The sequence below is a fragment of the Apodemus sylvaticus genome, chromosome 15, assembly GCF_947179515.1.
Source record: "Apodemus sylvaticus chromosome 15, mApoSyl1.1, whole genome shotgun sequence".
NCBI lineage: Eukaryota > Metazoa > Chordata > Mammalia > Rodentia > Muridae > Apodemus > Apodemus sylvaticus.
This window is the reverse complement of record NC_067486.1, coordinates 67,359,660-67,373,585: the sequence shown is the minus strand read 5'-3', so window position 1 is coordinate 67,373,585 and position 13,926 is coordinate 67,359,660. Positions and strand designations below refer to the sequence as shown.

Genomic DNA, 13,926 nt, shown 5'->3' with positions numbered 1-13,926 from the left:
AGGACATTCCTTCAGTCTTAATGTCCCCTTAATGCCAACTTCCATTGAAGAAGGCAAGACATACTAGTCTGGTGGGTAACTTGGTGTTTATTTCTCTTCTGAAATCTGACTTTTGACTTAGTGAATGTCTTCCTGTTCTCTTTCTGTTAGTAGTCTGAGTATTCCTTATTCTTGCACTCCAGAACCTAGCTTCTGTGAAACCCAGATCAGCCCCTGAAATCAAATGGAACATTTCCATTATTGATTAGGCATAGAATCTACTTTGTTAGACTAGTTGAGGGTAACAAGAGACCATTGACTCATTAACTGAGAAGATGACAGGTCTCTAAATGTGACTACCGACTTTCGGTAGGTCAGCTCTATTTATTCAGTAGAAAAGAATTTCAGTTTAAAAGTTATGTTAGGCTGTTTATGATTTAAATAAAGGATATATATTGCGGTATTTAAATTAGAGCTAGTGAGTTATTTTGATTGGTTAGGAAAATTATAATTCCTAATTTAAACAAATTATGCTGTTTTACCATCTCAGGTGCCTGGAGTGGCTCCCCACTGAAGTCTAATTATATACATTTTGATTATTAGAAGGACATAATTAATACCAATGGATAATTGATTGTTTGGGAGCTCCCTTCATGATTCAGACTTGTCTAAGAAGCAAGATCAGCCCTATTCAGGGTTGATTTCTTTTCGTAGTGTCTCATTTCAAGTTGCAAGTTGCCTGTTGTGAAATACCCAATCCTGGTGCACATGCTAATGAGGTTGAGCAGCTGTCTCCTTTCAGTGCAGCTTGAACTGTCTTAGTCTTGTAGAGTCAAAGAAAATTGTTTAATAAAATCCAGATCTGCTCACCTACCCAGATTATGAGCAAGCCTTCGCAAAATATTTCTCTTACTTCATCAGGGGCGACAATTGAGTGGTTGGAACCAAAGATACCTTTATCAAACCACTATAGAAATGGAGCTGAGCAGTTTGCAGCGGAGCAGAGCAAGCCCATGGCAGCCCCGGAAGCGCAGTGTGCTGCAGAATCTGGAGTATTAGCAAGGGTAAGGTAATATGAAAACTTGATTTTGATGGGAGAAATGAGGACTCCTTAGAAAGGGAACAGTGTTGTTTTTGTTGTTAAGGCAGTTGTATCAACAGAGGTGTTTAGTTCTCACTCTTGTGAGAGTAATTAACAGGCTTGTGGCTTCTAAATGTTGTCCTGCTTAGGTGAACTTGAACATAGATTTTCTAGGAAGAGTAACATCCCCCTTTTACTTTGGGTTTACTTTTGCCTGATACAGATATTTGGTTTGTTTTATGATTTGTTTGTTTTGTGTCCCCCGGCTAGCCTAGAACTTAATGTGTGCTAGCCTACTTGTCCTTGAGCTATCTATAATCCTCACTGCCACCACACCCAGCTGCCCACTCCTCTGGAGTTTGTTGTTGTTTGGTTTTTCCAAGACAGGGTTTCTCTGTGTAGCCCTGGCTGTCCCAGAATAGATCAGACTGGTCTCTAACTCGGAGAATTGCCTACCTCTGCCTTTTAATTGCTTCTGGAATTAAAATAGTGTGTCACCACCACCCAGTGTTAAATTAATTTTGTTTATTAGTCATTACTATTACATTTATAAGCTTAAGGTTGTATGGAGACCGTAAGCTTTGCTCACTAAAGTACGGGTTACAGATGTTACTCAGTAGCACTGTGTGACCTCAGCTTCAATAGTCATAGAAAGTAGTGCTCATTCTGTTTCTAGGAACTACAGTGTTGTATTCTGCTGTAGATGTACTATTGTTACAAATTGCATTATTTTTCATTTTGTTTTGCCTTTTGTGTTCATGTCTGCTATTTTTATGGCTACCATAGTTACATAGGTAGTTAAGCTATTTTCTCTCTCGTGTTTTGGACTATATAATTAATATTTGAAGGTCAAAAGAAGATACTGAGTTAATGTCTCTATTGTTAAATATCTTGTTTATCTTATTATTATAAAAATACTATTGTTAACTATTATTTCCCTCCTGTGATTTTTTAAAATTATTTTTTACATTATATCCCCAATATAATTACTTAGTCAGGAATAATGAAGGCTTTATAGTTATTTATATACTAGTAAGTTCTTTCTTTAAAGATAAGACACTAGGACTTCCAAACCTGGCAAAATCTTTGAATTTATGAAAGAGCCCTGGAGCCAGGAACATGAAAAGTTCAGGGAAGCAGGCTAAATAAGAAAATAACACACATTGATACATGCACATGTGTGTCCTTCACACACACACACACACACACACACACACACACACACACACACACACACACGTAGTTACCAGGCTGTCTGGAATTAGAGGAGAGGCATGAATGAGAAGTTAGTGCTTTCACTGAAGAGCGTGGACTCTGCTTGTAGCCACAGCTTCTGTACACTAGTGCAGCAGGTAGTGGTGTGAACCATCTTTCCTTAATCGATAGGACTTACACTCCTGTGACCTGGCCCTTCAGAGACAGACAAGGAATATGGAGTGATATCGAAGAGGAATGCTTTGGAGACAAGCTTTTCAGTGGCTCTGAACAGAGGCAGGGTTTGAGATGTAAATGGTGTAAGTGGATTCAAAATGACAAAGTAACCTAGGTGGGTCTATATAGTAAGTAGTGTGTGATTACTGCCTGATGATTTTGAACTCAGAAGTTTAATAATGTTTGGCATCATTATGCCAAAGGTTGGCATAGTGATGTGTACCTTTGACCCCAGCACTTGGTAGGTAGAGGCATGTGGGTCTCTGTGAGTTCAAGGCCAGCCTGGTTTACAAACTGAGGTCTGGGTTAGCCATGGCTATATTATGAGACCCTGTCTCAAAAAAACAAAACAAAACAAAACCTAATAATGATAATAATGATGCAACCCAGTTAGCCACTTTGAGCTTCAGCCTTCTCACTGGTAAAGTAGCGGCGCTGATGCCTGTGAACCCGTGAAGGATAAAGCTCACTTAGCAGAGTGTCTAGCTTAAGGAACCAATCACAGGATTGTTAGGTGCTACAGTCATGTCCTCAGGATGCCGTGGTACTTTCTGAAACATTGCTTCATAGCATATAGTGTGATCCATGCTCCCAAAGAACTCAGGCAGTCCATAGTCTTCATATGGGAGATAGTAGGGCTGTGTGCCTTGGGCAAGGGATGTATGGAAAATTGGTACATGTTAGGGCTTGGAATTAAAATGTTGTAGGAGATGGTGGAAGTAGAAATATAGGCAAATGAATCAGCAGTGTGCATTTCAAATGACAAAGTCAGTCAGACTATCACAGATTGGAAGCTTTTGAGCCAAAATAACAAAATTGTGTTGCTAGTCACAAAGCAAGGAAAATCAGAAAGTGCCTTCTGAGACGGTTTAGGTGGTTCTGAGCACATTGAACCTTAAAGGAAAGGGATATGTAATAATGCTTCTGAAGAGACGTCGGATGACAAATGCTTCTGAATGACGGAAGCAGAGCTCTGGAGAGAGGGCCAGACTAGAGATGAGATTCACTAGTGAAAGACCATAAACTGTGGGTGACATAGTCCAGCATGCTATTCCAGATGAGAAAGCAGAGCATGTTGGAAGTAAAATAAGATTTTTGTAAGGGATGCTGGTGAGATGGCTCAACAGTTAAGAGCACTGACTGCTCTTCTGAAGGTCCTGAGTTCAAATCCCAGCAATCACACAGTGGCTCACAACCATCCATAATGAGATCTCATGCCTTCTTCTTGTGTGTCTGAAGACAGCTACAGTGTACTTACATGTAATAAATAAATATATCTTTTAAATCTTTGGGATGGAGCAAGCAGGGCCAGAGAGAGAAGAAAAAGTGTTTGAAGACAGCTACAGTGTACTTAGATATAATAAATAAGTAAATCTTTTTTTTTTAAAAAAAAAAAGACTTTTGTAAGGGATGGGACACAGGATCTGGGAGGAGGAGCCTGCTGTATTTCCAAATCCTTCTAATGTGATCTAGAGCAGACAGAAAATATGCAGAGACAGTTGTTGCTATAAAGGCTGTTAGACTCTGCTCAAGCATCCCAGAATAGACCTTTATGCATTCTGTTCACTGTAGTATAGTAGTAAATAGTTTGCTGACAACTAAGGGAGAAAGTGCACTTCCATCAGACTAGAGTAAAGAAAGCCATAGATCCTGGGTTGGCAGGATGGCTTAGTGGTTATGGGCTGCAGAGTCTCCTGGCCCAAATCCTTCCCACAGAATGTTAAAAGTAGAGAGCCAGCTGTCCTCTTACCTCCACATCGGCCATGCACAAGCACATACATTTACACACACACACACACACACTGATAGAATGGTGATTTTTTTCCTGTGCCATCTTCACATGGCACGTGCTCCTAGGCACTCACTCTTGGCCGTCGTCACTGTTAGCCATCTGTGTTTGTAGGGATTTCACATATTTGAACATGGGTTTTGAAATTTGGTAGTGCATTTTTAGTTTAAGCTTTTAAAAAATCGTAATGATTAGTATTTGTTTAAAAAATAAGAAGGGCATCCAGCTAGGTGTGGCAGCACACACTGTTAGTCTCAGCACACAAACCTCGGGGCTGTCCTGTGCTACCTCTGACAGGCCAGAGAAAAGGGGAACTTTCTGAATTCTTTTCTTTACCCCGAGGTTTAGAGTTAGCTTTTAGCTGTTAAAATTTCTCTTCCCAGGTGTGGTGGTGCATGCCTTTGGTCCCAGCACTTGGGAGGCAGAGGCAGAGACAGAGGCAGAGGCAGAGGCAGAGACAGAGGCAGAGGCAGAGACAGAGGCAGGCAGATCTCTGAGTTCCATGCCAGCCTGGTCTACATTACAAGTTCCTATCTCAAAAAAAAAAAAAAATTAAATAAATTTTTTTCATTTCCTATTCCAATAAATTATTTGATTTTGTTTGTTTGTTTGTTTGTTTGTTGTTTTAAAGCAGTGAAAACTGGGCCAGCAAGATAGCTCAGTGGTTAAGGCACTTGCCACCAAGCTTGACAACTTGAGTTCAGTCCAGGAGACACACAGAGGGAGAGAACTGATACCCTAATGTTGTCTTCCCACTTCCATATGTATATATACCATGTGCCCACACACATACACATGTGCACATGTACAACCTATACATACATACAAAGTAAGTAAATGGGAAATAATCTTTTCATACTGAACTGTTATTCTAGAGTTGTTCTTCATGGTGTTTTTCTTTAATATGACCTCCAATAGAGGAAATTTAAGTCAGGAGTAACTAGGTTTTGTTGGTATCATCACTGCTTGATGTTTGGTGCTGAGATTGAGGTACCAAGGTCTCAGATAGCTGAGCGTGTGCCCCCTCTAGGACTACCCCAGCTAAAGCTGTGTTTGCATTGTTAATCTGTAGTCTGTAAGTTCCAACCCCAGATGTCACGGTACCTTTCACAGTGCTGGAGGATATTATTTAATCCTTCATTATCTAACCCTGAAGGACTTTCTCTGGGGTTTCATGTGATTAATCATCTCATACAATGGTTTTATTTGGTGTTTGTGTGCAGAGAAGGCTATCTCTACCCCCTTGCTTTAAGAGGGAATGTTCAAGCAGACTTATTTTTTTTCAAAGATGTATTTGTTTATATGTAAGTACACTGTAGCTGTCTTCAGACACTTTTTTTTCTCTGTCCGGCCCTGCTTGCTCCAGCCCAAATTTATTTATTTATTATATCTAAGTACACTGTAGCTGTCTTCAGACACCCCAGAAGGGGACATCAGATCTCACTATGGATGGTTGTAAGCCACCATGTGGTTGCTGGGATTTGAACTCTAGACCTTCTGAAGAACAGTCAGTGCTCTTAACCGCTGAGCCATCTCTCCAGCCCCCTCAAGCAGACTTTTATAAGCAGCTGTTCTAGGCTCCAGAGCAGGAGCAGCTTCCTGACAGGTAGATTCTTCACTGAAAGAGAGACAGAAAGAGATTTTGACATCTCTCTTCAAGGTCATAAAAACAAAGTCTCTCTGGTGTACACATACAAAATGTGTCAGTGCAGTCCTAATGTAGGAAGTAAACTAGACCATAAATGATTTGTCATAATGAGTTTACAGAATTCCTTAAAAGAAGAAAATAGGGACTGGAGAGATGGCTCAATTGGTTAAGAGCACGGGCTGCTCTTCCAGAGGTCCTGAGTTCAATTCCCAGCAACCACATGGTGGTTTACAACCATCTGTAATGGGATCAGATGCCCTCTCCTGGGGTATCTGAAGACAACAGTGTATTCATATACATAAAATAAACTCATAAAATCTTTTTTTAAAAAATCCTCATAGCTATTCAAACACGATGGCTTACATCTATATCCCCATCTCCATGGGGTTGAGATAGAGGAAGTATTGCTCTGGGTTTGAGACTAGCCTGGGCTATAGTGAGACATTCACACCACCACTGTCCAGCTAAAAGATCTGTTCTATGAGAGGCCAGGCACCACTGCTTCTTAAACATGCTGACTGCTGATGAAGCTCTATTGAACCTTGGAATATTTGTTGTTCAATGCAAGCTAGGCAGGTGTGGTAGCCAGCCTTTAAACACTGTAGTTATTTAAAGTAAACCTTTATACTCTTGTGGAACTTTGTACCACAAGTTCAAAGTTAGCCTGGACAACAAAGTCCAGGCCATCCTAGGTATGTACAAAATAAGACCCTGACAAAAAAAATAAATAAATAAGAGCAGAAGCCAGGAACATTAAGGACATGGCTCCTTCAGCAGTTTCTGTTGTGCAAGTATGAGAGTCTGAGTTTGGATTTCCCAGCAGCCATGTAAGACCCAGGGGCAGTGGCATGCATCTTTAACCGCAGTGCTGGGAGACAGAGGTAGGCAGATACCTGGAGTGCTCTGACAGGCTAGCCTGGGTGAATCAGTGGGCTCCTGCACATTGAGAGATCCTGTCTACAAAAACAAATGAAAAGCAATACAGGAAGATCCCTGACATCACCTGTGGCCTTCACATGTGTACACGCGGTCAGAACCAGAACCTGCCTGTAATTTGGTTATGTGGGAAGCAGATGCAAGAGAATCAGGAGTTCAAAGACAGTAAGTTCAAGACCAGCCTGGGCCATTTCAGAACACATCCAAACAAACAAACGTTACCAAGTATCAATAGGCACATAGCCTGGGCTATAGAGTGGAGCTCTCCCCCATTCCTGCCTTCATCTCAGAAATGGACCCCTAGTAATAAATACACAGCTGTGCGAGCAGTCATTAGAGCTGGTGATATGGAAGTTTACATTTTCGGTTTCCAGGTGTTAGTGATTAAAATACAGAATGCTTTTGGTGGCACTGTGACTGCCTGAGAGGCTATAGTTTTATTTGTATCTATTCAATCACAGATCTTCTCAGACATGACTGAATAGCAAACTACAGTTCACAATGGTTAGACTTGATATGGTGTGCATTCCCCTTTAAATTTACTTATAGCTTTAGCTTAAGCAAGCACAAGTATTTCATCTTAGATCCCTTGAGTTTAGGGCTGGAGAGGTGGCATGGCGGTAAAGAGGGCACACTGCTCTTAAAGAGGACCACAGTGTGGTTCTCGTGTTGGGTGGCTCACAGCCCCAGATTCAGGCAGTCGATGGCCTCGGGCCTTTCCTGGTACCCGCACACTCACAGACATGTCGGCACACACACTCCCTTCCCCCCCCACACACACACAATTTTTTTCAATTAATAAAAAATAAAGCCAGGCGGTGGTGGCGCACGCCTTTAATCCCAGCACTTGGGAGGCAGAAGCAGGCAGATTTCTGAGTTCAAGGCCAGGCTTGTCTACAGAGTGAGTTCCAGGACAGCCAGGGCTACACAGAGAGACCCTGTCTCAAAATAAAATAAAGTAAAATAAAATAAAGCCTGAATTTATCAAGCCTTGGTGGCTTATGCCTGTAATTCCAAGACTTGGGAGGCTGAGTTCAACACCAGCTTGCCTTATATGGCGAGATACTTTGTCTCAAAACAAACAAAAAGCACTTAATATTGTAGATGTGGTGATTCCCAGGTCTGTGTCAAAGATGAATTTATTCAGGAAACATTCTTGGTTCTTTTTGAAAAATATTGTTCCTGCAAAATAAGTATTTTTAGCTGGGCATGTCAACATACTCCTCTGTCTCAGTACCTAGGAAGCTAGACAGGAGACTTGGCACAAGTTTGAGGCCTTGGTTACATGGTGAATGCAGGGCTAACCAGGGTAACACAGATGATGTCTCAAACCAAACAATAAATGAAAACATGTTACACATGTCTCAGGACCACCATCTGCTCAATACCAGAATTAGGGTCTCCCCAGAGGGAATTTATTTCTTGGCTTAATAATGGGATTTGTATTTTCAGAAGGGGTTTGGCCATCCTCTCTGATTGTTTAGACTTAGTATAAATGTCTCCAAGGCAACTTGTTTTTCTCAGTGGGTATTAATAATTACCTGTAATAGTGGACTCTGCTCTCTTCCACATCAAGGAACCTGAAGACATCGATGCAGATGATGAGGTAGAGGACACCTGTGACAACAAGGAGGATGACCTGGGAGCCGTGGAGGAGCAGCGAAGTGTTATCCTGCACCTCCTGTCACAGCTCAAACTGGGCATGGACTTAACCAGAGTAAGTAACAGGGCAGCCCCTGGGAGGCCGGGCTCTGTGTTCATGCCTCAGACTGATAAGAGATAGCACTGTGTGGAGCTTCGTGCCCCCATCCTGTACAGGGGAGACCAAGGCAGGAGGATGGGAAGCACAAAGTCAGCCTGAGCTACTTAGGAGATATCTGTCATAATAAACTAAGATTTGGGTTCCATGGAAAGCTGTAAATGTAGAGGTGAAAGATTGTTTTCCATACATACCTGTTAGGGCACTTTAAACAGGAAGCCTTTACCTTTAGAATTGATTGTGCATCACTGAAATGCCTAAACTGCTGTTTGTTAGTTCGTTAGTTCGTTTGTTTGTCTGGGGGGTGTTTTTGCTTGGTTGGTTTTAGTTTTTTAACTTAGACTCACATGCTTGACAGGAGCCTTTTGGAACTGTGTGTGTCTATATGATGTGTGTCAAGAGTCAGTTCTTTCCTTCCAGCATACTTTCCAGGGATCAAGCTCAGGTGGTCAGGTTTGCAATGCAGCACCCAGGACATGCTGTCACGGAAGACAGCTGCTTACTAAAGCCTTCATGACCAGGGAAAAGATCCTCACAGCTTTTTGTGTTTGATTAAGACAGTGTCTGTTTGTGTAGTCCCGTGTCTCAGTTTGCTCCTCTGTTGCTGTGATAAAATAATGACCAAAACCAACTTGGAGAAGAAAGTTTATTCCTGATTACAACTCCTAGTCCATCATGAAGAAAAGTCAAGACAGAAACCTGCAGATGGGAACTGGACCCGAAGCCATGGAGGAGTGCTGTTCACTGACTTACGCCTTGTGGCTAGCTTAGCCTGCTTCCTAGACCATCCAGGACCACCTGCCCAGGGGTGGCGACACCACAGTGGTCTAGACTCGCCTATATTAGTCACTAATCAAGAAAATCTTAACGGGGGCTGGAGAGATGACTCAGCGGGTAAGAGCACTGACTGCTCTTCCAGAGGTCCTGAGTTTAAATCCCGGAACCACATGGTGGCTCACAACCATCCATAATGAGATCTGATGCCCTCTTCTGCTGTGTCTGAAGACAGCTACAGTGTACTTAGATATAATAATAAATAAATCTAATTCTTTAAAAAAAGAAAAAGAAAAAAAGAAAAGCCCTACAGACTTGCCTAGCCTATAGGCCAGTCCAGTAGAGGCATTTTCTCCGTTGAGCTTCTTTCTTCCCAAATGATCCTGGTTTGTGTCCAGTTTATGAACACTAACTCGCACATACTGGCCTCACATTTGAAGGAATACTGCCTCATGCTCCCAAGTGCCTTGATAGGCATGTGCTGCCATGTTCAGCTTCCCACAATTTATTTTTAAAGAAAAATGGGGTGTCGGCTGGAGAGAATGCCCCAGCAGTAAAGAGCAGGTACTGCTCTTACACAGGACTTCAGTTTGGTTCCCAGCACCCTTGTTGGGCAACTTATAATCATCTATAATTCAGGGAACTTGCAACCCTCCTCTGGCTTCCACTGGACTTACACTCACCAGTCCATACCCTATACAAATACAGACATACACTGATAGTTAAAAATAATAAAATTAAATCTTTAAATAGAAAAGAAAGGAGAAAAGAGCATGTTTTATCTAATAGCTTGTATTGTACATGTGTTGCTATGTTCCTGTAGCCTGGAATCCTGAGAACCTTGGGAAGTGGGTTAGACACAACCCTGGAGTCCATGCTGCTCTGGGATTCACATCAGTCCTTCTGCCTGTCTTTTCGTCTTGAATTTGTATTTAACCTTAACTGTTCAGGCAGAGTCTCACCTTTTAAATATTCTTGGGCTACTTTCTGTCTGCTTTTGTTCTCTTTTTAATAAGACCAGGTCCTTTGGTTTGCATTTCTGTTCCCAGTACCTGTCTAGTCTGTGGTGCTCTTGGATGATAGAGATCATTATTTTGCAAATATGTATGTGGATTAATTCCACTTCTTAATTGACTTGTGTTGATGTTTTAGGTGGTGCTTCCTACATTTATCCTGGAGAAGCGTTCCTTGTTGGAGATGTATGCAGATTTCATGTCGCATCCAGACCTGTTCTTAGGCATCACCAATGGAGCCACGCCAGAGGACCGGATGATTCGATTCGTTGAGTACTACCTTACCTCATTTCATGAAGGCAGAAAGGGAGCCATTGCTAAGAAGCCGTACAACCCTATCATTGGAGAAACTTTCCACTGCTCCTGGAGGATGCCAAAGAACCAAGTGGCATCCGGTGTGAGTGGCAGCTCTTCTACCCCAGCCGTCGGGAATCATGCTCCTCTGACAGAGGAGGCTCCGAGCCAGGCGGTCTCAGACTGTTACACTGTCAGATTTGTTGCTGAGCAGGTTTCCCATCATCCTCCAGTCTCAGGATTCTATGCAGAATGTGCAGAAAGGAAGATGTGTGTAAATGCACATGTGTGGACTAAAAGCAAGTTCTTAGGCATGTCCATAGGCGTGACAATGGTCGGAGAAGGTGAGTAGAAAGTGCTCTCCAGTGTTTATACTAGACTTGCTAAGTTTGGTAAGACTCTGTAGGTATTACCTATAGGGTTTTTCTGATTTGTTTGTATGTATGATACAAGATAGCCAGGATAGCAGCCAGAGCTACACAGAGAAACAACAGAAAACAAAAAACAAACAAAATAATAAATAATAATAGTGATAATAATAGTAAAGGGGGAAGCTGGGTATGGTGGATAGTTTCTAACCCCAACCCTTAGAGGCAGAGGCAAGCAGATCTCTATGATTGCAAGGTCAGCCGTGTTACAGGAAGATGCTACATGTTGACCTCAGGCCTCCTGATACACACAACCACACATACATACATGCATGCCCCCTCCCACCCCACACACAATCAAAGTGGGATTTATGATCATTCAGTCTGCTTTTGTTATGTTCTCCAATGTTAGAGAGAAATTAGTTTAATTGCTAACTGATAGGAGGTGGTAGCACATACCTTTAATCCCAGTACTTGGGAGGCAGAGGCAGCCAGGTTCTGAGTTCAAGGCCAGCCTGGTCTACAGAGCAGTTTCTAGAACCATGGGGGCTACACAGAGAAACCTTGTCTTGGGAAAACAAACCAAAACAATTAACCAGGATTTTAGGATTCTGAGTGGTTGTAACCCTGTCTGGCCTGCCACTCACTATGTAGAGGAGGTTGTCCTCAAACTCACAAAGATCAATCTACCTCTGCCTCCTGTGTTCCAGGATTAAAAGTGTGCACCACCACACCCAGTTCTATTTGTCTTTGGTTATTCTAACATTTAAAATATCCTAACTCATAAGAATAAGGTGTAAATAAGTTTTGTAATCCCGTTGCTGGAGAGATTAGGATAAGTGGATCCATAGGGTTGATTGCCAGCCACTCACTTTCATGAGTTCTAGGCTAGTAGAAATAAAGGGTGAATGACACCTGAGGAACAGCACCCACAGTTATCTTCTGGCCTTCATGTTTATACAGACTCGTTCATACAGATAAATGGAATATAATAAGTAAAACTTTAAGACAGTAATGTAGCTTGGGTATGCTTAGTGTGTCTTAGTTATCTTGTACAGACCAGCTGTTCACTAATATAAATCCCCTTTTTTGCTCTCTTTAATGTAACATCAGTTAATATAGAAACCCCAAATAGAATGATATTTGCTTGAAAATCATCACCTAGCTCTTTTACACCTCTTGTTGCTTCAGAATTTGGAAGACAAAACTTAGGATGATCAGAATTGTTGATTAAAAAGATTACATTTTGTTTTTCTTTGAAATATGTAGACTAGAATGAAGAGCACTTACTTTCTCATCGTCCTACCTGAGGGAAGGCCACAACGAAAGTAGCTCTGATTCAGTGTTATCAGGAAATGCTCGTAATGAAGTCACACTATCAAAAGATTAATGAGCCAGGTGGTGGTGGTGCACGCCTGTAATCCCAGCACTCTGGGAGGCAGAGGCAGGCAGATTTCAGAGTTCGAGGCCAGCCTGGTCTACAGAGTGAGTTCCAGGACAGCCAGGGCTATACAGAGAAACCCTGTCTCAAAAAGACCAAATCCAAAAAACAAAACAAAACAAAAAAGATTAATGAATATAAAGTAATAATGCTTAGTACTAGAGAGGAAAAGGAGATTTTTAAATTGTGTCTTTGAAGAGCTGTAACCACCCTTCTGCCTTCACACTCAGGTGTCCTTTGTCTATTGGAGCACGGAGAAGAGTATACGTTTTCCCTGCCCTGTGCATATGCGCGCTCCATTCTCACTGTTCCGTGGGTAGAACTAGGGGGTAAAGTCAGCGTCAACTGTGCAAAGACCGGTTACTCAGCCAGCATCACCTTTCATACTAAGCCGTTTTATGGTGGCAAACTACACCGGTAAGAACGCTTTAATGATGTCTGCCTCTTGTTCTGCTCTTTGATCTTGTAGTATAACTCTTGACTCTTTTTCTGTTTTGTCTTATGTGGATGAGACGGTGGGAGAGGCATGTGTGTGGTGTGCACTCGAGCAGAGCATGTGCATGCACACACACACACACACACACACACACACACACGTGTTCATGCCTAGGGATGTGTACGTAAGCCATGTGCATGTAAATGCCCACACAAGCCAGAAGAGGGTGTCAGATCCCCTGGAACTGGAATAATAGGCAATTGCCGCCCAGTGTGCTTGCTGGGCACCAAAATGGGTCTACAACAGCAGCAAGTATTCTTAACCTCTAAATCATCTCTGTAGCCTTTAGTACTCCTTTTCATTTTGACAGATATTTATGTACTGTCTAGCTTTTGACTATCGCAAATAGTTCTTCTCCATAGGCTTGGGGATGTAGCTCAGAAGTAAGGCACTTTTTGAGCATACACAAGGCCTGTGTTTAGTCCCCAACAACAACAACAACACACACACACACACACACACACAGGGCTACTAACAGTCACTGACGAATGTCTATGTTGTTGATGTCTTATAGGAGTGAAATTTCTGGCTCATGAACCACATTGAATATATTCCCTTTTCTCATGTATGAGACTTACAGTTGCACATAGCAATATTACCTCTTCATTAGAAGACAAGTCCCCTTAATATTTTGGGAGAGTATTTTTCGTTTATTTGTAAGACAAAGTCTCATTCAAGGCCCATGCTGGCCTTGAATTTGTTCTGTAGCTGATGGTCTTTTTGCTTTAATCTCCCAAGGGCTGGGATTACAGACATGTGCTTCCACAATCAATTTCATTCAGTGTTGGGGATAAGACCAGGATTTTGCTTTTCTTGGCAAGCATCTGCCAACTGATCTATATCCCCAGCCCAATTATCTTTATAGAAATGTAAAGAAGACTTATTCAGTTTTGAAGCACTTAACAAGTCTTTAACTT

General features: G+C 42.0%; 1 protein-coding gene across 5 annotated transcripts in view; it reads left to right on the top strand.

The window, feature by feature from the left end:
* Osbpl11 (oxysterol binding protein like 11) overlaps positions 1-13,926 on the top strand; it is a 61,575-nt gene that overhangs the window by 31,795 nt on the left and 15,854 nt on the right. For all 5 annotated transcript variants that reach the window (XR_007973484.1, XR_007973483.1, XR_007973482.1 and 2 more), the window contains 4 exons: positions 901-1,043; positions 8,441-8,581; positions 10,550-11,048; positions 12,744-12,930. Coding sequence is in view for 2 of the 5 variants with exons in the window: in XM_052158231.1 (XP_052014191.1) it covers positions 901-1,043; positions 8,441-8,581; positions 10,550-11,048; positions 12,744-12,930 (970 nt within the window). In the remaining 3 variants the exon portion in view is untranslated. The remainder of the gene's footprint in view (positions 1-900; positions 1,044-8,440; positions 8,582-10,549; positions 11,049-12,743; positions 12,931-13,926) is intronic.